A 24,690-nucleotide genomic window follows, 5' to 3' on the forward strand; every position below is an offset into this window, starting at 1 on the left:
AGTTTCCCGACAAAAGTGGACTATATGACCCCTGATTAAGATCATGTATTAATTTTCTATTGCTAGTGTAAAAAAATACCAACAATTCATTACCTTACAGCTCTGTAGGTCAGTAGTACAACACTGGATAAAATCAAGGTGTCAGCAGGGCTGTGTTCCTTTCATTAGACTCGAGAGGATAATCTGTTTACTTGCCCACTTGGGTTGTTAGAAGATTCAGTTTCCTGCAATTACAGGACTGAGATCCCTGCTTACTTGCTGGATGTCAGCCAAAGGCCATTCTCAGCTAGAGACCATCCACATTCCTTGGCATGCGGCTCCCTTACTCCATTGTTAAAGCCAGCACTGGTGAGCTGACTCTCTCACATGCTTTGAATCTCTCCTTCTGCCATCTTCTCTCTCTCTGATTCATCCAGAAAAGTTTCTGTGCTTTTAAAGACTCATGTGATTAGACTGAGCCCACCTGTCTGATCCAGGAAAAATCTCTCCATCTCAAGGTCTCTGTCTTTAATTGCACATGCAAAGTCCCTTGTACCATGTAATGTATTCAAGAACATCTGGGTGGGGTAGGGGGAGTGGGGGATTATTCTTCCTGCCACAGATAGGAATCAACTTTTTACGGGGACCTAAAACTCCTTATACATATATTCTTGCCATATGTAAATAAAAGAAAAATATCTTTCAAAGGAGGTACTATAAAATAACTAACCCAGAAGCTCTCTGAACTCCATTCTTCGGGGTTTTACTCCATAGTTGCAATTGATTAAATCATTGGCCGTTGGATTTTAAGAGGATTTTAAAGTTCCTCTCCTCTCACCAGGAAGTCAGGAGGATGCAAATGAAAGTCCCAATCCTCTAATCACATGGCTGGTTCTCCTTGCGACCAGCCCCCATCTGTAGGTCCGAAAGTCATTTCACTAACCTAACAAAAGACATCTTTACCACTCTCATCACTTAGGAAATTCTAAGAGTTTTAGAAGCTGTCTCAAATAGGGACAAAGACTACATATATATTTCTTATTATAATTAATTATAATATTAGCATTAAAGATTAGCTTATATATAATTATATATATAATTAGCATAACTGATTAGCATTAAAGAAAGATAGGCTTAAATTCAAATTTGGCTTGTTTTGAAAGCAAAGAAATTATGCAAGTTTATCAAATATCTGAAAGGAACCTAATTATAAATTAATGGTCAGCAGTCTCATATTCCATCTTTCCCTCTTTCCTCCACATTTCATCCAAACTGAACTGTTTATATTCCCCACACTAAACACACTATGCTGATTCCTGCTTCTGGGCCTTTGCACAGGCTTTTACCCCTTTCTGGAATTCTTGCCTCCCCTTGCTTCAAAAGCCAGCATAAGAGCTTTCTCCTCTGCGAAGCCTTCCCTGACTGACCCCAGGGGACTTAACCACTTCCTGGTTGGGGCTGTTATTGTACTCAGTACTGACCACTAGTGCAGCTCTTCTCATGCCCTATTTCACTTGTTTATTTGTCTGATCCCCCTTGACAACTAAGACTGTGATTGTTCAGACTCTGAAACCACTAGTCATTAGCACAATGTTTCTAGAAGAATTATGTGACTAGAAATTGCAACAACACTAATAGAATTTTCACTCAAGCTTTATATTCTAGTTATCTTTTATGGTCAATACAGAATCTGTCAGTAAAATGTGTTAAATTCCTCTTAAAATCCTTCATATGTATTATCCTATCTACAGTATATATAGTCACATAATTTCTAGGTGACCATCTATCTCAGTCTGCTTGGGACAGTCCTGACATACCTTTTTTAGATCAGTGAAGGCCGCCTGCTCACTATTTTAGAGTACTTCTGCCTCTCTAAAGTGTCTCAGTTTGGATGACAAATTATATGGTTACCCTAATAATTTCCTGAACATTATCAATAGCAAATCAAATACTATGGAAGGTCAAATATACTGACCATAGTTGCTAACATAGGATAATACCTCCTTGCTCAAGGTCTACCTAAAAAAAAAAATTTTTTTATTTCTTCAAGTAACTATTTTAGTGGATTCAGTGTTGTTTCACTCAAATCCCCTTTTCAGCTAGACTATCAGCTGCTGATGGCTCATAGTTCTTTCCCTATCCAGGAACTGCCCTCAGCAGGAAGCTGCCTTGTCCAAGGTTACACGTTTCTTAGGTAATGACTGACAGTTGCAGGGATATAAAGAAGCTCCCCTTCAGTTGATACAGCTGTGAACCACCATCCCAGCTCCAGAGCCCCCCATAGGATAGCTGGAACTTCTATGCAAGTCACCTTATCCCTGTGCCCAATCCTGCCGCCTTCACTTCTTAGACGTATGTCCCCCAAGAGAATGCTCCAATAAACCTCCATGCTAACTTTTATCTCATAGTCAACTTGGCAGTGTACCTGATCTAAGACAACAGTCTTTCTCTTCATTCTAATAGTATCACTTACCTAGGAACTATGCTAGGCTCAGGACCCTTAATTTTTGTAAAAGTTTAAACAAACACTTCATGCCAGGACTCTCGATTCCTACTTTATTCCTGTCATTTCTATCATTTAACATGTTTCAATTCTTATATAACAAAAACTTTGAGTAAAGTACAACATTAAAAAAAATTGCAGGAACTTCCAAGAAATATATGAACAGTGCCTGAACAGTGGAGTTTAAAGGAACCCATTTCTTGGGGAAGGGTTGGTTGAAGCAAATCACAAGGTAAGTGACTGACCTGCTCCATAAATATTAGAAATCATAGCTGCCTTTGCTGGCAAGCAAAAGATGAAGACAGAAGACTCAGCCTTTAGACTCTGGCCCAGAGAATGTACCCTTCAGGGACAGCCGTTCAGGGACAGGACTTTCACCTGTGTATCACTCTCTTCATGGAATCTAAGTCTTGTCACTTTAGGATGTCCTCCATTAGTTTTTACTTACTTTTGTTTTATACAAATTACTTTATTCTCCTCCTATACTCTGGCTCTATATGGTTAGTTTTCTTTTCTTCTTTTTTTTAATAATAATGGTTGCATACTTTTGTTATTTAAGCTTTCTTATTAATTCAGTAATCATGTAACTTGCATTTCTGTAGAGTCTCTCTATAAACTTTTACTTTTAAGAGAGAGTACAACATTAAAGCACAAAGAAGAGAACTGTAAGAGTCCATTCCCTCAACAGAAGAATCTAGATACCTCCTTCTCCCCAGTCAGCACTACACAAGCCCCTCTTAAATCTCAAAGTGGACATTCTGTGGTAGATTTAAATGACTGCAAACTTAGCTTATCAAGAAAGACTCAGAATACTTATTTAACAATTCTCATCCAAATAATTCAGGGAACTTTAGGAGAGAAATAAGATTAGATAGACCCCAAAGTATCTCAGAAAAATAATAGCTGAAATAGTGCTATCTTATTTCCCAAACAATTCGTAGACTTAAATACTTGCCCTATATAGAGTCCTTTAAATTAGGCACAGAAATCAAGGAAGACAAAACCCATTTTTGCCAATCAGAGCCCCACAATCTATTTCTCTCAACTCCGATTATTGAATTGGCTCCAGCTTTAATATCTGCCTCCAGTCTCCTTGATTTTGACAATTCCTTTATGTCTCTTTTTATTTTGATCTCATGTTCTAAGCTGAGTTAGATTTATCTCTCTAATTTTGGCATATCTGACTATTGTACAAATGTTTACAAGATAATATTTATTTCTCTCCAGTTAGCTAAGATTGTAAATCCAGATATCTATAAACTGAAAAACATGGTTTCCAACATAATCAACCACTCAAAAAGAAGCACCCACTGCAGAGCAATGTACAAATTTAAGAATATAATGCAGAGTATCTAATACAGTGTACCTGATCTAATAACAGACCAATTCTAATACACAGGCTGTGAAAAAAAAAATGCAAGGAAATAGATTTTGAAGCTGCCTTTACATGTTTAGAATTTCAATTCTAACCTGTCTCTAGTATTCAAAGTCATGCATAGTCTTTGCATCCTAACTGCTTTACCTTATCATGAGAAATAAGGAAACTATTTCCAAAATGGATTTTTAGGAGCAAGATGATGGCCTTATATGGAAGAAAAACCCCATAACATATCTTTGTTGGCTTTATTGAATCTTTATAATTCTCCAAGACAGGGAACGCATTAAATCTAAGACATAAAAATGAAATGTCTCTAAATAACAAAAGAGTCCATTTGATTATTTACTCACGCAGAAAATATATGAGAACCAACAATGTACTTTCAGAGAAGACACCAAGAGAAGAAAATACTGGACAAGTGAGAGGTCTAAAAATGCAAATTGGTCCTTGCATGTGGCCCACAGTCAGACCCATGCAGCCCTGACTCATTTGCTCTAATGAAGCCATCTCTCCCTCAATACTCTATTTGATATATATATAAATAGATATCCCTTTATAGTAAAGTACCAACTTGAGTGTAACTTCACCAATAATTCTACATTACCTAAGGATTCTGTCCAGCCACATATTCAAACTTAACAACATCAACATGATTTCAACCCACCCTTGGAAAATTTCCAGGTCTGCAGATTCTTAGAACTAATGCACAATGGCCACCACCTCCAATTCTCTTTCACAAGAGCAAAAGTACCATTTAAAAATAAGTTATTCCCCTCTAAGACTCTTCTTTCTTCAGAGAGCCTCCTTGTTCTGCCCCATTCAAGCGAAGAATTCCTTAATTTATGTTGTCCATCAGAGAAGATAGACTAGACGTAACCAATCCTGGAGGTATAACAAAATCAGCAGAAATATCTTAGAAAACTACAATTCTAAGTTGTAAAAGACAAAAGTTAAACTTCCTCTGATTTGGAACGTTGCCTTGAGTATATGCTATAATGAGTAAAAATCCTGTTTTGGAATACAGCTGTATGTGGATCCAAATGCACAGACTAGGATGAGAAAATTTTGTTTCTGAATGCTCATATTGATTTTTAAAAGAGACCAATATTTTGTAAAATAAGCCCTTTTATAACAGTCAGAGTATCATATCAATTTAGTAGATGCTTGAGACTCATTTCATTTAATGTCAAAGAAGCTGTTTTTCCATTACATGATATATATAATATGTAATGATTTTATTCATGTTTTCATTCAAAAATTCAGCTTTTTCTAAATGTCAGGCATTGTGCCTAGGACTTGGAACAAAATAGACATGTAATGTGCCTGCACAGAGCTTAAAGTCAGTTAGGGAGACTAACTATAGTATGTAAAGATTGATAATGATCCCAGAAATTAAGGAAGACTGGTATCAGTAATACTCCATGGACCTCCCAGAGGTCTATCCATATTCTAATTCCAGAATCTGTGAACATGTTACTTTGCATGGCAAAAGGAACTTTGCAGATGTAATTAAGGTTAAAGGTCTTAATGGGACAATTCTAAATACTCTGGGTGGGCCCTATCTAATCACATGAGTCCTCAAAAGTGGAGAAACTTTGGGGGCTGTGGTCAGAGAAAGGGATGTGAGGACAGAAGTAGGGTCAGAGAAATATGACATTCCTGGCTATAAAGAGGAAGGAAAAGGGCCATGAACCCAGGAACGTAGGAGGCCTCTAAAAGCTCTAAAAGGCAAAGAAATGGATTCTTCCCTAGAGACTCAAGAAAAGAATGCAGCCCTGCTGACACTTATATTTTTAAACTAGTAGGACTGGTACCAGACTTCCACCTACACAGCTATAAAATAATTATTTGTGTTGTTTTAAACCACAAAGAGTATGGTAATTTATTATAGCAGCAATAGAAAATAAAGTTTTATTCATTTTCATAAAAATATATATATTTATTTGTACTTGCATTTATTTATATATGTATTTATTATAAATACATATGTTATATGTAAAAGGAAAATATTAGGGCATATATAATCATTAGTAGTGTTAGGTGGTTGTCTGTTTTATCTCTTAGAGACCCATCTGGTCTCATTTCCTACTAATTTCTTACTAATGTGACAAGATATTAAACTTACTGAACATAGCACCTCAGTTAAAAAATGGTCAAGACTTGCTGATCTATTTAAGGAAGTAAAGTTATTCAGACATAAACATAAACCGCATTCATTTCCCACTGTTAAACTGCTATGACTCAACAGACTTGCAAAATACAAAACTTTGAAGTCACATTCACATAATAAATCCACAGATTTTGATGAGTGTTAATCTCGCTTAAAGTTTTAATGCTTGTCATGATTGTGTCTGAATTATCATCAAACATTTAGTCTATTAAGATAGCTCAATTACAAAAGCTCCTGACTAATCTGAAAGGCACAGCAGGCCTCCAAAGTAAGACACAATGTTCCTTCACCTGGGAAGGAAGCTGAGACGTAAGTACAAGAGCTGACCTAAAGCTCTGACTAAACTCAGAAAGGTCTGGGTGCAGCTAGTTCTAGGAAAACACATTCGCTTTCATTAAAGCTGACAAAACATCAATAGAGAAGAATCATTTGTGATATAAACACGGAATAAAAATAAACCTGGAAATGTGTTCTGATAATATACCCCACAGTTTTTCTGGACTGGTTCTGCTTAATTCCAGTATTCATTGACTTGGTCAGATACTAGTGATAGGCCTAAAATTCTGCACTTTTATATGAAAAGGAACTATTACACTGCTTTTGGAGTGATGTTTTTATAACACTATAAATTCACATTTTGAATTATTAATAGGTTGTATTTATTTGTAAAATGTTAATAAAATATGCATACGAATGGGTTTCTGATCATGTGAACCACCACTGAACCTCTACACCAACATCAGGGCAAATCACCAGATATTAATCACACATACAGTAAGTCTTTCAGTCCTTGAAAAATATGCCTTCCTTAACAAGTATTTAACATGATGCCCTAGGAGAAAGGAATATATAAATGTACTGAGATCACCCACAGAACAAGCTTTCTCACTCTGCTCTTCCTTTCCTGTGTTCCTGTTCTCACCATTATTCCTCCCCATCTTCTCTTCACAGTTATCATATAAATAAATACAAATTAATTGCTTTAGGCACACTGTAATTTTGATTTAAAAACTGAAAAGAGGCAAGCACTAGATTCAATTTACCCATAACGAAATAATAATTGGAATAAAACAGCACCTGATGCCTGAAAAACTCTATGCTAAGGGCCAGGACACTCTCCTCACCCTCCTAGGGCTCCTCTCCAGCGGAGAAGGCAGCCAAGCAGGCTACAGGAGTTCCCGCAGGGATGTGAGCTATAAAGGGCGACCTGCCACGAGGGAGAGGTATTTCAGGTGCTGTTTGCACTTTGCCAGAAGGAGAGAAGAGGAAACAGGAGGAGAAATGAGGAAAAAGACCAGAGCCTCCACCAAGCATGATGAGTAGCACAGTCTAATCAATTAAAGAACTGAGAAATAATCCAATTGCTCCAATTAAGTTGACAGCTTTAAAAAATAAAAGTTAAGATAATTATCTGGAGAAGCTGGAAAAAAAGCTACTTACCTCTGATCTCAATGACTTGTATAAAATAAATGAAAAGGTTTCTTTCCACTTCACTCTTCTAACACAGAACTTACCTTATTTTAAAACCATAATAGCTAACAGAAGGATATTAATAACATAAAAAGGTTTTGTATACTTGACAAATGGACCTTGAGCCTAAACATCAGATTAAATCCTTACCAAGAAAAAGATCAGTAAGACAGCAAAATACATACATATTTTCAGTGCCTTACTTAGCATATTTGATACCTGGTATAGGTACTTTTTAAACCTCCTCCTCCTCTATATGACACAATTTACTTTTCATAAGAATCATTAATAATCATTATTATTCTCATCTGTTCTTTAACTTCAAAACAAATGAAAATTTGCAAAAGGAAAACAAATTTCAAAGTTATTTTTTAAGGTCAATGAAATATTTCATGTATGAAATTTACATTTACCCAATAAAAATATTACCCCTCACAATTCAGTTTTATTACTATAATTTTGAAAATTCAAATAAAAATTTTAATGAACAGATAAAATAACAGAATTGAAATAACTCTATTTCTAGTTCTTTGCCTTTACAATTATTGCGTCTGTTTATTTTGAATGTTTAAATACATAAAGAATATAATGTTTATTAAAGGATAATCATAAAACATGCTAATTTGACTCATGTATACATTTTATTAAAACTCAACAATGACCACATTAATTGTTTAGAAGTTAGGGACAAGAATTTTCTGAAAAACATTTTATCAGTGATGTTTAGACTTGCTGGTTGCATGGTGACGGTAAACAGCAGACCAACTAACTGGTTGCATGGTGACAGTAAAAAGCACACCAACTTTTAGTTGGCTTTATTATTTATAAATTTCTAGAGACAGTGCAGCTTCTTAGCAATTACATTCAGGGCAAAATACTACCATTAATTCACGCTTGGTATGAATAATTTTAAACCAAATAGTTTTTAACCCAAAGTTGAAAAGAACTATAAAATCACCACTATTTTTATGTGATTTGTTTAGCCGCTTCAGGGGTCTGCAACTACCCAGGGCCCATGTTCGGTTAGTGCAGTTGTACCGTGGTTTTGAAATCGTTTACAATTTTATCTTTGAATTGGTGTGTATTAATGAAAACGAAAGGGTCAGTGAAGCATATGCCCTAGACCCACATGAAGTCCTGCCACCCAGTGTCTTCCAGGGACAGTCCTCAGCCACCTGCTTTCCCACCCAGCAGTTATTGCTACACTCCATTCCTGGTGGAGGCTTTGGCACAGACAAGGCTGGTCAGGGGTCATGGGACAGGGTGATGGACACCCATGAGGGTCTGCATGCTCCCACAAGTATATTTATGTATACTAGAAATCTAACATTAAATGGCAAATAGAAATAACTTTTCTGGGGTCAATCAAGACTGAAAAAAGGAAAAATCTTTTTTTCTCCTGCTTTTGAATAATAGGCCTTGCATTTTCATTTTGCATGGGGTTCCATAATTATATGGCTATCCCTGACTATGTATGTGTGTGCATGTGCATCTGTTTGTGTTTGTATCTAAAAGAATAAAATTTCTTTATCTATAGCTAATAAAGTGAATGTATCTATAATTTTATAATTTATAGATAAAATAGGCATATATGTAACTTTATCTACAGAGATGAGAATAATAATTTTAATAGCTTACGTATCATGGGAGAAGGAATTCCAATACATTATTATCTTACCAGTTTCTTGTAACTAATTAATTCACTTTAAAAATCTTTAACTGATTAGACATTATATGCTAAAACTGGAGATATTCTAGCTTCAGAAGCAGGACTGATATTAATAATGTGTTCTTCTTATTAACAAAATCTGCTTTACAATTTTGATTTTTTGACAGGCAAGAAATTTTTGATCAGGAACCAAAGTCATCAAATATTAAGACTACAGAGATACATCAAATGTGTTGAAGGATCCTTAAAACTCACTAACTAATTTTAGCATATTTCAATTATTCACATAAATTACTTATACTGAATAATACTAAATCCTTAATTTCACACCCAAAAAGATGTATTCTTTATAATTCATAATTTTCAAAACATACCTTCATGAATTACTCCACTTATAATAAGGCATATAAATAAAATATTTCTATCATAAATATTTCATTTTGTTTAGCTCTATTATTTAAGGAGGTTTCATGTTCAATATATAGTTGACAATATCTTCAAGACTTTCTTCTGCACTTTAACAATGGCACTGATATTTGAATGTAAGAATGGTCATAGATACTCTGTAGACAGATTTAGATATATACATATGAAATTCATATATATTAATGAACATATGTGAAATGAAACCAAAAGAACCTTGAAACAAATATTTTTGCACTTGTCAAAATTTAGATAGCATTTCTAATATTCCTGAGAGATAGCTAAAATTTTTAAAAATCTATGACATTATGTCACATCTGTAAAAGGTTATAAGCTATCCAAACTATGTGATCTCTTTACACCTTCAAAAATGGCCTTAACCCCTGCAGGATTGACTTTATCCAACACATTAAATCCCAATTTGGTAATTCACCAACTTAATCCTGAACAACCCTCTCTTTTATCTTTTTACCCTTCAAATTGATGTGCAACTCCAGTTTTCTTTCCTAATCCAAATTCCCTTATTCAACTAATATTTAGATACTGTCTCAAAATAAACAATCATATGTAAATAACCCTCTGGTTTGATTCTGGCCCTAGAAACTCCTGTATTAATGCTGTACCCTGTGAGCAGCCCAAGGAGAACCTACGCAGAAAGTCAATCCAGGTAAAATCATGTACTCATCTGTAATTTATCACATTTCTATACAGAAAGAACCTCAGCACATATCAATATACGGGATAGGGAAAAACAGTCACTTACATCACTCATGTACTCTGAAAGAAGATCCTGGAGAGCTTGGCGAATGGCATTGCATTCTGCGATTATCCGCTCCCGATGGAAATCCCTCGTGCATGAAGAGTCGGCCAACAGAGCAGCCCCACTGATAATGGCTTCAAGACGTTTCTCTAGTGATGGCCTTAGTTCCTCCTCAGTCACTGTGAGTGGATCCATGACAATTAAATTCTAAAGGAAGAACACACATTTGGAAGATTTAGAATTCTATGGCATCCTATTTTTTAAAAAAATAAATATTTTGTTTTCACATTCAGAATTCAGATGTGGCAATAAAGAGAACTACATTTTTACTGCCTGACCCAGTTCATGCATAATTCTATGTAGCCATTATTATTCAGGTAAGTAATAAACACTGCAATTATGAGCATCAGTTCTACTGTCAGGCTATGTCCAAATTTCTTGCCTTTCCCACACACCATAGTGTGAGCTCATTTTGATATCTTGCACATTCTGACCTTTACTTCCTGATCTGTAAAACTGGAATATTAACACTTCTTGTTTCATAAAACTATTGTAAGAATGACATGAATGCTTAGTATTCTATTGTTTATATAGTATTTTCATATATATCATCTTGACAACACTAGGAAAAGTTGGACACAAAAATGTTGTTAACCACACACTTCAATTTATGATGAAAGAAGTTGAAACCATCCTGCTCAAGGTAAATAAACAAAGTTCAGGCAAGTATTCAGGTCTTGTAATATCTACTTCAATATTATTTTCATTATGCCTCATTGTAAATCATGTACTTTAATTAACATTAACACTAACATACCAAAGAGAATTCTGAGTTTTAATTATTCATTTAATAAGTAAAACTCCATCCTCCAATTGATCTATTATAACTTCCAGCTAGTTTCAGCCATTAGAAACTGATGGCATTTTTAAGGTTTCCATTTGGATATGTCTTCAGGCAACAGAAGTCAAGATAATCTATAGCCTCTGAAGAAAAAAAATGGATGTTATGAGGCTCTAAGGGTTATTCATTAAAATACATCAAAGGAGATAGCCTTTCCAAAGTTGAGGCATGATATAGTAACTGGAGAAAGAGTTAGTAGCAAATAAAAAGTCTCTGAAGAGACATTAATAAAATGAAATCATATAATGGTATTAGAAATGTATATGCATGTCTGAGTCTATACACACATACACAAAACACATATTATAAAGATCACTGACCTTCAAAGTATATGATCTTATAGATAAAATTTTATGTATATACAAATATATACACAGAAATATATATATATATTATGTTTGTGTGTGCATACTTGCACACACACACACACACCACACATTGATTATTGCACTACACTACATTTTGATAAATATGTAGGGACCAAAAATAGCCAAGAAAAATTTTAAGCTGCAACTCTAGAGCCAAGCTAGAAAGAAAAAAATCATTACAGAAAAACAAATAATTTTAAAGCAATTAGAAAAAAGAAAAATTATCACTGTGTAATCTTCACATATTTTGTAATATAAAATATAAACTAGAAACATTTCATTTTAATTGTCTTAAAGTTATTAAGAAGAATATTTCCTTTTATGACTATCCCTTTCCTATTTTTCTACTGTTCTACTGAGTCTCTCCATTTTTCCCTTTAGATGAACAAAAAAATTTAAAAAAGAAAGGAAAGGAATTTTTTACAAATGCCAAATGTAACATTTTCTTTATCCAGTGCATTATCTTTTTGATGAGACAATCCCAACCATGGGCTCGGCCATCAGTAAAGGATTCATTTACATCTAAATTTACCTCTTTATTTTTCAATTTTCACCATGTCTTCCTTTAGCTCACTTATTTAGAAAAAAAAATTTCACTCCAATATTTCAAAACAATTATTAAAATAATTAAAACCTTTTTAAAAATGACTCTCCAATGTGATATCAGCATTAAGAAGAAACACTGAGGGCAGCAGATTACTCTTTGATTGCTCAAATGCAATTATAAGATGTGATAGGAATAGTTAACTTGTCTCTAGCATTGAGATGATAGGAAGAGTTGATTAATTTCAAATCTGTTTAACTATTCCAAGAAGAAATTACTAATTTTAGGTGGTCTGGCTATGATTTCATGTCAGTAAACAGCCTCTATTATAGGATTAAGTTCATTTTATCCTATGTCCTGTCCTATAAGACCATTCTTTAAACTACCCTAGTCTTTGGATTTTTACTTGCTTGACTTTAAAACCTCAAATTCTTCAAGCTCATCTGATCTCAAACCTTTGCCTACTCTGACATCTGACATTCAGGCCTCTTGATTCTGTCTAAAACTACTGTCCTTCTACTCACATGCAGTAAAATTTTTCACTAACCTTTCATCAAATCAATAAAAAGGTGAGTTTTTAAAAATGATTTGAATGGTTTATGACATACCACTGTATATTTGAGACCTAGTGAAAAACAGAATGATCTTCTAGACATTAGTAAGATGATGAAACAGAAGGCTCCACACCTCATACCCCCACAGAAACACTGATTTTAACAATGATTAATAGAGAAGAATATCTTTATGGATGATTGAGACTATAGCTGACAGCTTTCAGCACCCTACTGTGGCAAAAAAATCAAAGAATAGAAGCATTGAAGAGCATATGTACACTTCTGCTTTACCTGTGTCACCACTCTCCCAAGGCAGCAAAGCTCAGGGCTCAGAGGGGTTGCCTTTGCCTGTGATTTCTCCCACAGGGGAAAATGAGAGCAAAGTGAGCCCTCAGCTTCCCCAGCCTTGTGGGATGCTGCCCAAGAGGCCCATTTACATCTCTCCACACCCAGAATCTTCAAAGGATTAGGACAGCTGAATAATCTGGGACAGCTAAAAACTAAGAAAAGGGGAGGGAGCTCACAGAAACCAGTGAACAGATCTGAACAAGTGGCATGTCTGATTAACTGGACTGTGGACTCTAATGAGAGCCATGCCCAGAAACCTGGTAAGACCCCCAACTGCAGACCCTACAGTGACTAGCCAACATGACTCATAAGCACTCCATGCACCTTTCTTCCTGTAGTCAACACCCCATTCTACCCTGTAGACAATTCATGTGAGTTCCCACAGGGAGCACACAAATAGCATCCAGCTGGATCTGCTGGATTAGGAGAAGGTGCACAACCATGAACACTTTGGAGCATTGCATTAGGGAAAATAAACAAGAGGCTCTCAGGATGCAACCTGACTTTGCAGGGTCAAGAGAAGACACAGTCTAAGACTTCTCCCCCAGGGTAAACAAGAGGAAGCAAGTGTATCCATGGAAAGAGTCTGATAGACCCCAGGTTCTCTAACTGGGCTGACTAGTGAAGATATTTCTCTCTTGAATCTGGTCAGTAAAGACTGGAGGAAGTGACTGCTTCTTTTAATGTAAAGACAGCAACACAGGGTTTCAAGGAACATGAAGAATCAAGGAAATGTGAAAATACCAAAGGAATAACATAAAACTCCAGTAGCTGATCATAAAGAAATGAAGGTTTGCCAGTTGCCTAAAAAATAATTTAAAATTCTTAAAGAGAATTTAAATTCTCATCTTAAGCTAATCAAGATAAAAAAGAACACATGTAGACAGCTCAATGAAATCAGGAAAACAATACATGAACAAAATGAGAATTAACAAAGAGATAGAAACCAGAAAAAGAACCAAATAGAAATCCTGGAGCTGAAGAATACAATGACTGAACTGCAAATTCCTTAAAGTGGTTAAACAAACTAGAGAATGCAGAAGAAAGGATCAATGAACTCAAAGACAGATCTTTTGAAATTACCTAGTCAAAAGATTAAAAAGAATAAACAATTAGAAAGAGTGAAAAAAGCCTACAGGACTTATAGGACACCATAAAATATTCAATATACATATTATGGGAGTTCTAGAAGGAGCAGAGAAAGAGGTCAGAGATCTTACTTAAAAATATAATAACAGAAAACTTCACAAACTAGGGAGGGCAATAAACATGCAGATAGATCCATTAATCACAAAGAACTTCAAATAGGTTGAACATAAAGAAATCTTCACCAAGACACATAATCAAATTGTCAAAAGTCAAACACAAAAAAGAAAATTTTGAAAGCAGCAAAAGGGTTTCATCTAATACAATGAGCCCTCAACACTGAGCAGATTTTTCACTTGAAACCTTCCCGGCCAGGAGAGAACAGGATGATATATTCAAAGTGCTGAAAGAAAGTGCTAACAATAATACAATAACTGGCACAGCTGTTTTTCAGAAATGGAAAGATAAAGACATTCCCACACGAAAACAGGAAAAGTTCATCCCAACTAGATCTGCATTACAAGAGATACTAAAGAGAGTTCTTCAAGCTCAAACAAAGGATGACTAATTGGCTACCTGAAAATATATGAAAGTGTTCAAGGAAATGCAAATTAAAATCACAATGAGATATCACCTCACACCAGTTAGGATGACTAACATCAAAAATACTAGGAACAACAAATGCTGGTGAGGATGCACAGAAAAGGGAACCCTCCTACACTGCTGTGGGAATGTAAACTAGTTCAACCACTGTGGAAAGCAATATGGAGGTTCCTCAAAAAACTAAAAATAGAAATACCATTTGACCCAGGAACTCCACTCCTAGGAATTTACCCAAAGAATACAACTTTTCAGATTCAAAATGACATATGTACCTCTATGTTTATTGCAGCACTATTTACAATAACCAAGACATGGAAGCAACCTAAGTGTCCATCAGTACATGAATGGATAAAGAAGATGTGGTACATATAAACAATAGAATACTATTCAGCCATAAGAAAGAAACAAATCCTACCATTTGCAACAACATGGATGGAGCTAGAGTGTATTACGCTCAGTGAAATAAGCCAGGTGGAGAAAGACAAGTACTAAATGATTTCCCTCATTTGTGGAGTATAACAACGAAGCAAAACTGAAGGAACAAAATAGCAGCAGACTCACAGACTCCAAGAAGGAACTAGTGGTTACCAAAGGGGAGGGGAAGGGGAAGGAGGGTGGAGAGGGAGGGAGAAGGGGATTGAGGGGTATCATGATTGGTGCACATGGTGTGTGAGGGGTCATGGGGAAGACAGTGTAGCTCAGAGAAGACAAATAGGGACTCTGTGGCATTTTACTACACTGATGGACAGTGACTGCAATGGGGTATACAGGAGGAGGGACTCGATAATAAGGGTGAATGTAATAACCACATTGTTTTTCTTGTGGAACCTTCATAAGAATGTATATCAATGATACCTAAATAAAAATAAATTAAAAAATTAAAAAATTATATGAAAGTGTAAAACTCATTAGTGAAGGTTAATATATAGTTAAAGTCAGAATACTCTAACATTATAATGATGGTAGGCAAATTACTTATTACTTTAGTGAAAAGGTTAAAAGACAAAATTATTAAAAATGACTATAGCTACAAAAATTTGCTAATGGATACAGAACATAACAAGATATAAACTGTAACATGAATAATGAAATATGGAGGGAGTATGAAAGTGTAGAACTTTTGATGTGACCAAAGTTTAATTGACAGTTTAACACAACTATCATAACTATAAAATGTGTTATGTAAATCTCATGGTAATCATAAAGAAAAAACTGCTGCAGTGGATACATAAAAGATTAAGATAAAGGAATCAAAGCATAACACTACAAAAAAATCATCAAATAAAGATAGATAAAAGAAGGAACAAAGCAACTTCAAAATAGTCTGAAAACAATGAAAAACAATAATTTTTTACCTACCAATAATTAAGTGTAAATGGATTAAATTCTCCAATAAAGAGACATAGAGTTGCTGAGTAGATTTCAAAGAACAAAGATTCAGCTATGAACTGATGCAAAGAGACTTATGTTAGCCTTAAGGACACACATAGGCTGAAAGTAAAGGGATGGAAAATGATACTCCATAAAAATGGTGATCAAAAGAGAATAGACAGGGGGTTATAATTATGTCAGAAAAAATTATATTGACAGTTTAAGTCAAAAATTGCCACAACACAAAGAAAGACATTATATAATGATAAAGGAGTCAATTAATCAAGAGGATCTAAGAATTTTAAATACATATGCAACCAACATCAGAGCACCTAAATATTAAACAAATATTATTAGATCTGAAGGGAGAAATAGACAACAATATAATAACAGCAGAGGACTTAATACCACACTTTCAACAATGAATAGGTCAAACAGATAGAAAATCAATAGGAAAACATTGGAATTAAACTACACATTAGGCCAGGTGGACCTAACATACATACATAAAACATGTCATCCAATAGAAACAGAACATACATTCTGCTCAAGGGTACACAAAACATTCTCCAGGACAGATCACATGTTAAGCCATAAAACTGGCCTTAACAAATTTAAGAAGATTTAAATCATATCAAGTATATTTTCTACCCACATAAGTGGTATGCAAAAAGATCAGTAAAGGAGGAAGTTTGAAAACTCACAAATATGTTGGAATTGAACCACATTCCTGAACAACCAATAGGTCAAAGAAGAAATTAAAGAGTAATCAAAAAATATCGAGACAAATGAAAATGGAAACATACCAAAATGTATGAGATGCAGCAAAAGTAACTTTAAGAGGAAAGGTAATGATGATAAATGCCTAAACTAAAAGAAAAAAATAAAAGAGAAATTCCAAATAAACAACCTAACTTTACACCTCAAGGAACTAGATAAAGAACTAAGTCCCAATATAGCAGAAGGATGGAAAAAAATATGAGAGCAGAAATAAATTGAATAGAGACTAGAAAGTATCAGTGAAACAAGGAGTTAGTTTTCCAAAAATATAAAATTGAAAACCTTCAGCTAGATTAACAAAAACAGAAGTCTCAAATAAAACTGTAAAAGAAATAAACATTACAACTGATACCACAGAAATTAAAAGCATAATGAGGCTGCTATGAATAATTACACAGCAACAAATTGGATTAACTAGGAGAAATGGGTAAATTCCTAGAAATATACAAGCTACCAAGACCAAATCATGAAGAAACAGAAACTCTGAACAGATCAAGAATGAATCAATAATAAAAATATCTCCCAACAAAGAAAAGCCCAAGACCAGATTCTTTCACTAGTCAATTCTACCAACATGTAAAGCATAACTAATATCAATCCTGCTCAAAGTTTTCCAAAAATAACTGAGGAGGAAGAAACACTCCCAAACTCATTTTGAGGAGAGCATTACCCTGATATCAAAGCCAAACAAAGATACTACCAGAAGAGGCGAACAGTATCCCTGGTGAATACACAGGCAGAAATCCTCAACAAAATGCTATCGAATGAAGTCAAGAGCATAATAAAAAGATTATAGACCATGACCCTGGAATGCAAGAATGCAAATCAATAGATTCAATATACTACATTAATTAGAATGAAGGGTATATATCATACAATCATCTCAATCAATTCAGAAAAAGCATTTGACACAATTCTACATCCATTTGTGATAAAAAATCTCAACAGCTATAGAAGGAACATACATCATCACAATAAAATTACTACCCCCACTAATGCCATACTCAATAGTAAAAAGCTGAAAGCTTTTCCTCTAAAATCAGAAACAAGACGGGAATGTTCATTCTTGCAACTTTCATTCAACTTAGCACTGTCCCAGCCAGAACAATCAGACAAGTAAAAAGAAAATAAAAGGTATCCAGATTAGAAAGGTAGAAATAAAATTGTCTCAGTTGGCAGATGGCATGATCCTATGTACAGTAAACTCTAAAGACACAAAGAACAGTTAGAATAACACATTTGTAAAGTTGCAGGAATTTAAAAAAATCAACATACAAAACTCAGTTGCATTTCTATACACTAACAATAAACTACTCAAAAAAGAAATTAAAAATCTTATTTGCAATAGCACCAAAAAAATAAAATACTTAAGAATAATTAAACCAAGGAGGTGATAGATCTGTATACAGATAATTATAAAGCATTGATGAAAGAAATTGAAGAATAAAACAACATAAATAAAGTAAATGAAATGATATTGTGTTTTCATGGATTATAATTAGTATCATTAAAAGGTCCATGAATCTAGTGGATATCATGTTAAGTGAAATAAACCAGGTGGAAACAGACAAGTACCATGTGATTCCACTTCTATGTGGAATCTAAAAACAAAACAAAACAAAATGAAAAAAAATAGCAGTAGACTCACAAAGGCACTGAGAAGTGATTGGTGGTTACCATGAAGAAGGGGATAGAATGGGGAGGAAGAGGATAAAAAGACACAACAATCTCAATCATAATATAACTTGGTCACAAGGATGGAAGCGTAGCATGGAGAATATAGTTAACGGTTCTGTAACATCTTTCTGTGCTGACAGATAGTAATTGCAGTAGCTGGGGTGAGGATTTAATAATGTGTATAATGATGAAATCACTATGCTGTATACTTAAAACCAATATAATATTGTATATCAACTATAAAAATTCACACATCACAGAGAACTCAACCAAGCCAATTCAATCCTTATTAAATTCTGATGGTGTTTTTTGCAGGAATATAAAATACAATCCTGCAATTTATATGGAACCACAAAAGACACCTAACAGTCAAAACAGTTTTGAACAAGAAATACAAGGCTGGAGGCATCACAATTGGATTTCAAAGCTTCAGTAATCAAAATAGTATGGTATTGACATAAAAGTAGCCACACAGATCATTCAAACAGAATAAAGTCCAGAAATAAACCCATGCAAATAAAACCATGCAATAGTCGAGAAGGTTGCTAAGAACACACAATGAGAAAAGTGTAGTCTCTTCAATAAATGGTGCTAGAAAAACTAGACAATTGCATGCAAGAGAATAATATTGGACCCTTATCTTACATTGTACACAAAATTCAACTCAAAATAGATTAACAATTTAAATCTGAAACTATAAAAATCCTAGAAGCAAACAAAGGAAAAACTCCTTGACATTGGTCTTGGCAATGCTCTTTTGGATATGACATCCAAAGCACAGACAAGGAAAGCAAAAATAGGCAAAGAAGTTAACGTTAAACTAAAAAAAGTTTCTGCACAGCTCAAGAAACAATCAACAAGATGAAAACACAACCTACTACAGAACGGGGGAAAATATTTGCAAACTGTATATTTGATAAAGGGTGTGTATCCAAATTACAGAAATAACTCATACAACTAAATGGCAAAAAAAATAAGAACAAATACCTCGAATAAAGAATGGGTAAAGGGTCGCCCTGCAGTCACGACCACCCCAACAGCTGCTGCAGTTGGCAGCTCTGGCGCACCCCTGTCCCCACACAGACTGCTTCCGAAAGGCAATGCCAAGACTGAGGAGGAGCTGGAAGGGGAAGATGACGAGGAGCTAGGTGAGAGCTTTTCAGAGAGACTACGGGGTCTGATGGAGCTGTTCCTGGAGAAGGTCCAGTCCACCGCTAAAGACACTTTTGATCTCTCCCTCTTTGTGGCTGAAAAAAACGTACAGGTTTTCCAGGGCAGCTGTGTGGATTGGGACACGTTCCTGGTTTTTCCTGTTTTCTTTGAGACAGAAGTTGCAAATGGAACAACAGCAACTGCAGCAATGGTAGATCCTTCCAGAGCCAACAGGGGGTGGTCAGGAAGAATGCCAGGGCTCTACCCTCACTTCCTGGGTGATCTAGATTATTATTGCTAGCTGACCTGTCTTGGTGGGAGAAGTCTGAAAATTCAGTAACTGCTGATTATTTGAATTTTTTTCTTTTAACTTTGGCACCGTGATCTATCTAAACCTGGTGGGGAGAATTCTGTCTACCTTGTCTCATGGAAACTTCCAACTTGCAGATTTCCCCTCCAAGTTGCCCTGACCTGTTTCATCTGTCCTCACTCTGACACCAGAGCGCAGCAATGCAGATGGTCACTCCAGCTCTGGCCATCCCACCCCTTTCACTAAATTACTCTTGACTGGAAGATCTCCTTACTAGCCCCTTGTGAGGCAGGAACTGATGCCACTGGGAAGGATGGACCCCTGTTCTATTTTGTTTTTAAGAATGAAGATGTTCGGGAGGGACATGCACACGATACAAAATACTAAATACTTCACAGCTTTGGCATAAAGCAGCCAGTGTGAACTTGCATAGGTGTGCTGGAAAGACGGAGGGCCGTCAGCAGCTTCAACCACAGAATGGGGACTGTGGAGGACAGCAGGAGCTCATTTCCTCTGCACATTTTGGCTATTAGACCTCTGTATGTCTTTAAAAAAGTCAGTGCTCACTTTTTATATTTAAATATTAAGATGATTCTAACTGAAAAAAAAAGTGGGTAAAGGACTGAATAGATATTTCTTAAAAGAAGACATATAAATATGGCCAACAGGCATATGTAAAGATGTTGAACATCAATCACTATTAGTGAAATGTAAATCAAAACTACAATGAGATATCACTTTATACCTATTACAATGGCATTATTTATATTATATAAATATGTTTATATATGAAACAAGTGTTGCTGAGGATGTTGAGCAAAGGAAATTCTTGTGCGCTGTTGGTAGAAGTGTAAATTGGTACAGTCATTATGCAAAACACTATGGAGTCTCCTCAAAAAATTGAAAATAGAATGACCACACAATCCAGCAACCCTACTTCTGTATTTATCTACAGGATTTGAAATCTGAACTTAAAATAGATACCTGCACTCCCACAGTCACAGCAGCATTATTCACAATAGCCAAGATATGGAAACAACCTAAATGTCTAGTGACATTTACATACATATACATACAATGAAATGTTATTCAGCTTTAAAACAAAAAATTCCTGCCATTTGTGATAACATGGATAGACGTGGAGAACATTATGCCAGACACAGAAAAACAAATATTGTATCATCTCATGTGTGGAATCTAAAATAGTCAAACTCACAGAAGCAGAGAACTTCAGGTGCTAATAGGAGGGGGAAATGAGGAAGTGACTGTCAAAGGGTACATATTTTCAGCTATGCAAGATAAATAAGTTCTGAACATCTGTTATACGGCATAGTACTTCTAGTTCATAATACTGTACTGAGTACTTAAGTTTTGCTAAGAGGGTAATCTTATGTTAAATGTTCTTACCACAAATTAATGATAACGATGATGATGGTAGAAGGAGGAGAGAAGTCAGAGGAGATGGGGGAGGCAAATGGGGCAGGAGGAGACTTTGGGTGGTGATGGGTATGTTTATGGCCTTGATAGTGATGACTGTTTCATAAGCATGTACTTATACCCAAAATCATATGCTAAATATGTCTATCTATTTACATGTCAATCATAACTCAATAAAGTGGTTCATGAAGAGACAAATCTCATTTTAAAAATAAAGGAATTATCTCTTTTGAACTAGTATAGTAGTGTGTTGAAACGTTCAGCATGTTTTCATGGCATTTATTCTGTGAGAAACAAACAACAGGATGTTATATTTTCAGGATCATAACCCAATGAACATAGGAAATACTTTCCCTTCATTCTAGTTTCTACCCAATATATGCTTACCTTCCTCACACTTTGCTGACAGAAAAACATTTTTTCAAAAAAGTAAGAGTCCTAACTTCATTGTTTTCTATTAGATTGCTCCTATTTAGGAGATGGGATAGTTTAGGGATTAAGAGACCAGGAATTACTCCTGGGAGCTGTTTACTGGGTTTAAATCCTCGCTCATTAGCTATGAGCAAATGTATCCATTGTTAAAATCCTCTATATTTTCATCTTTGAACGTATCTTGTAACTTATTTGGTTAATGAATTTGATGCCTCATTTTTCTTCATACTACTTCTCAAAATTAAAGACTTAAAGTAATTTGCACAAGATAATTCAACTTGTAAGTAGAAGTAAGATTCTGTCCAAATCTCTTTCTAGCACTGTAACTATTATTCAATGCTGCATTTGTTGTTTTAATCATCACCAACCACCTCGTGAGGTATTATCATCATTAATAAATGTGAAAGCTGAAGGTGAGCAAGATTATGTAATATGTCTAATGATACCCTTAAAAGAGAAGATTTAGGATACTAATCCAATTTTATATAACCTCCAATCCACACACTTTCTACTACTCTGGGGAAACTGAGATGAGATTACCTAGTAAACCTCTTCACTCACTTGTATCTCAATATGCTTTCCCATTCATTTTTCCTTCCCATCTTCCTTCAAAGAAAATCCTGCCTCTCATTCTCCCTCTTTTCCCCTCCATCTCCTCCCTTTCAAGACTAACTTTTCTTTCTGTGGTCTGATCTCAAACCCCAAGTCCTCTTCAAGTATCCTTTCCTTATATTTTGAGTCCTTCTTCAGATCCTAGGTGCCAGGGACTGTGCGAGGAATTGGTAATGGGCTGGAGAGCATCCCTGCCCTCCTTACAAGGCTCAGAGCCTGGAGGATCTGACAAAGATTAACCAAATAATTACATAAATATGCAATTGTAATAGTTACATAAATAAATAACTGTATGTGTGGTATAAATAAAAAGAATTGAAAGTTAAGCATAGGTTGACCAGGTATAACTCTGAGCAATTGGGCGCATAATCAAGAAAGCTAAAGGCAAAGCAGGCATGTGAGCTCCCAGCATTCACAGGGTTCTCAGTGTCTTTGGATTTCTACAGAACATGGAATGGAAGGTTAGAAAGTAAACACATCCAGATCTTATCTTACCGGGTCAATTTGAGTAAGCATCAGAGTTATAATTACGTGGAACTTAGAGCAAGAGGAAAAAGACTACGAAAACGGAAAACAAGCCAAAGGTAAAAGACAGACCTTATCCCTAAAATAGTAAGTTAGAACACTCAGTCTGAAATTATATAGGACCCAGAAAACTGCCTGGCAGGCAGCAAAGATATCTGTGCATTCAGAAGGGGAATATATATTGCATTTATCTTTAGAATAGGTATATGAGAAAATCAGGCCCTGCCAAAAGAATTGTTAAAATTGCAAAATCATTGGCACACTCATAGGTATTTTAAAGTATAAATGATGTACATGACCTACAGACTGAGTGTGATAACCAACCCAAATAATAATACACGGAATAACTTAAAATGCATTGTCTTTTAATGGAGTAGTTGTAGCTTAAATCTACATTGCTGATCATTTTTCTTTTTCACTGAAGCCAAAAGCCTATCTTTCAGGAAGGAATGTATAATTTAAGGTTATTTTAGCCAGTATGCGTTATGATGAAAACTCTGTGGCCTTGAGAAACACAGAAAAAAATGTTAAGTTTTGAGAAGATTGAGATCATGGTTCTTTATGTATTTGAAAGTGAACAAAGTGAGATGAATCTATATAAAATGAGTTGGAAAATAGCCAGAATACACTGCAGAATAAAAAAAAGAAAGTTACAGATTATGTACAGTGACATCATATATACTTTTTAAAATCACACAACAATATTTTAGATTTTTCTTAAGTACATGCAAGTGTATTAATAGTCTAGGAAAAGTTCTAAAGGAAATATACCAGTGCCATAGCAATTGTTATCTCTGAAGAAAACCCAGATTGGGGTGGTGGTCAAAGTTTTGTTTGATAAACCTAACTGCATATTACTTATGAAACTACAAGCTAGTTAAAAATTAAAATTCTTACATTTTAAAAAATAAGTGATAATTTTGAATCAAACATTTATTATTCTTTCAGTTTTTTAATAGTAATCAACTAATTATTTTGGAAGAAAAAAATTATGCTTCCATTATATACCAGAATGAAATGTTATATTAAGTTTTCATATTAATTAGGTTGAAGGAGTTCAACTAAAGCTACACTGTGTTTCATCATTAAAAATATGTTTGGTTAATACATTTCTTTTAAGAAATAAAGGTATATGGACTCAAAGTACCATAGCTCTCTTTTTTAGTGTAGCTTTGGAGTCAAAAAGCCTGTGTGAACCCTAGCCCTCCACTCACACCGAGAAAGTGTTTTAAACTGCCTAAGCCTTTATTTCATCCCTTATAGAGTGAGGAAAAACATCTGTCATATAGGATTTTCTTTCATGTAGCTTTATAACATTTTAATAATAAGTGGCATAAGTCACATCTCATAGTTTACTTGCTAATATGACTTTTACCTTTACATAAATTACCTGCCATCAACATTCTTGATGAACAGTGCTATAGAGTTCTTTGAAGGAAGCTATACTTCCTAAAACAGAACATTCTATACACCAAACAGATGTGTTCAGTCATTCATTCATTTCACAATATTTATTAATCATCCAGTATACTTCAGATTCTGAGCAAGCCTACATGACTTACCAGGACATGTAGGAAGCTACCAAAAAAAAATTTTAAACAAGCTAAAACATAAAATCAATAAGGTTGGAAAATTTTC

At 34.9% G+C, this 24,690-nt stretch overlaps 1 protein-coding gene across 4 annotated transcripts in view; it reads right to left on the reverse strand.

Moving 5' to 3' along the window:
* The window catches only part of CTNNA3 (catenin alpha 3), a 1,667,940-nt gene that overhangs the window by 1,181,499 nt on the left and 461,751 nt on the right, over window positions 1-24,690 (reverse strand). For all 4 annotated transcript variants that reach the window (XM_057505911.1, XM_057505908.1, XM_057505909.1 and 1 more), the window contains exon 7: window positions 10,356-10,559. In XM_057505911.1, coding sequence (XP_057361894.1) covers window positions 10,356-10,559 — 204 coding nt within the window. The remainder of the gene's footprint in view (window positions 1-10,355; window positions 10,560-24,690) is intronic.

Source organism: Manis pentadactyla, chromosome 8 (assembly GCF_030020395.1).
Source record: "Manis pentadactyla isolate mManPen7 chromosome 8, mManPen7.hap1, whole genome shotgun sequence".
In the NCBI taxonomy this organism is placed as follows: Eukaryota; Metazoa; Chordata; class Mammalia; order Pholidota; family Manidae; genus Manis; species Manis pentadactyla.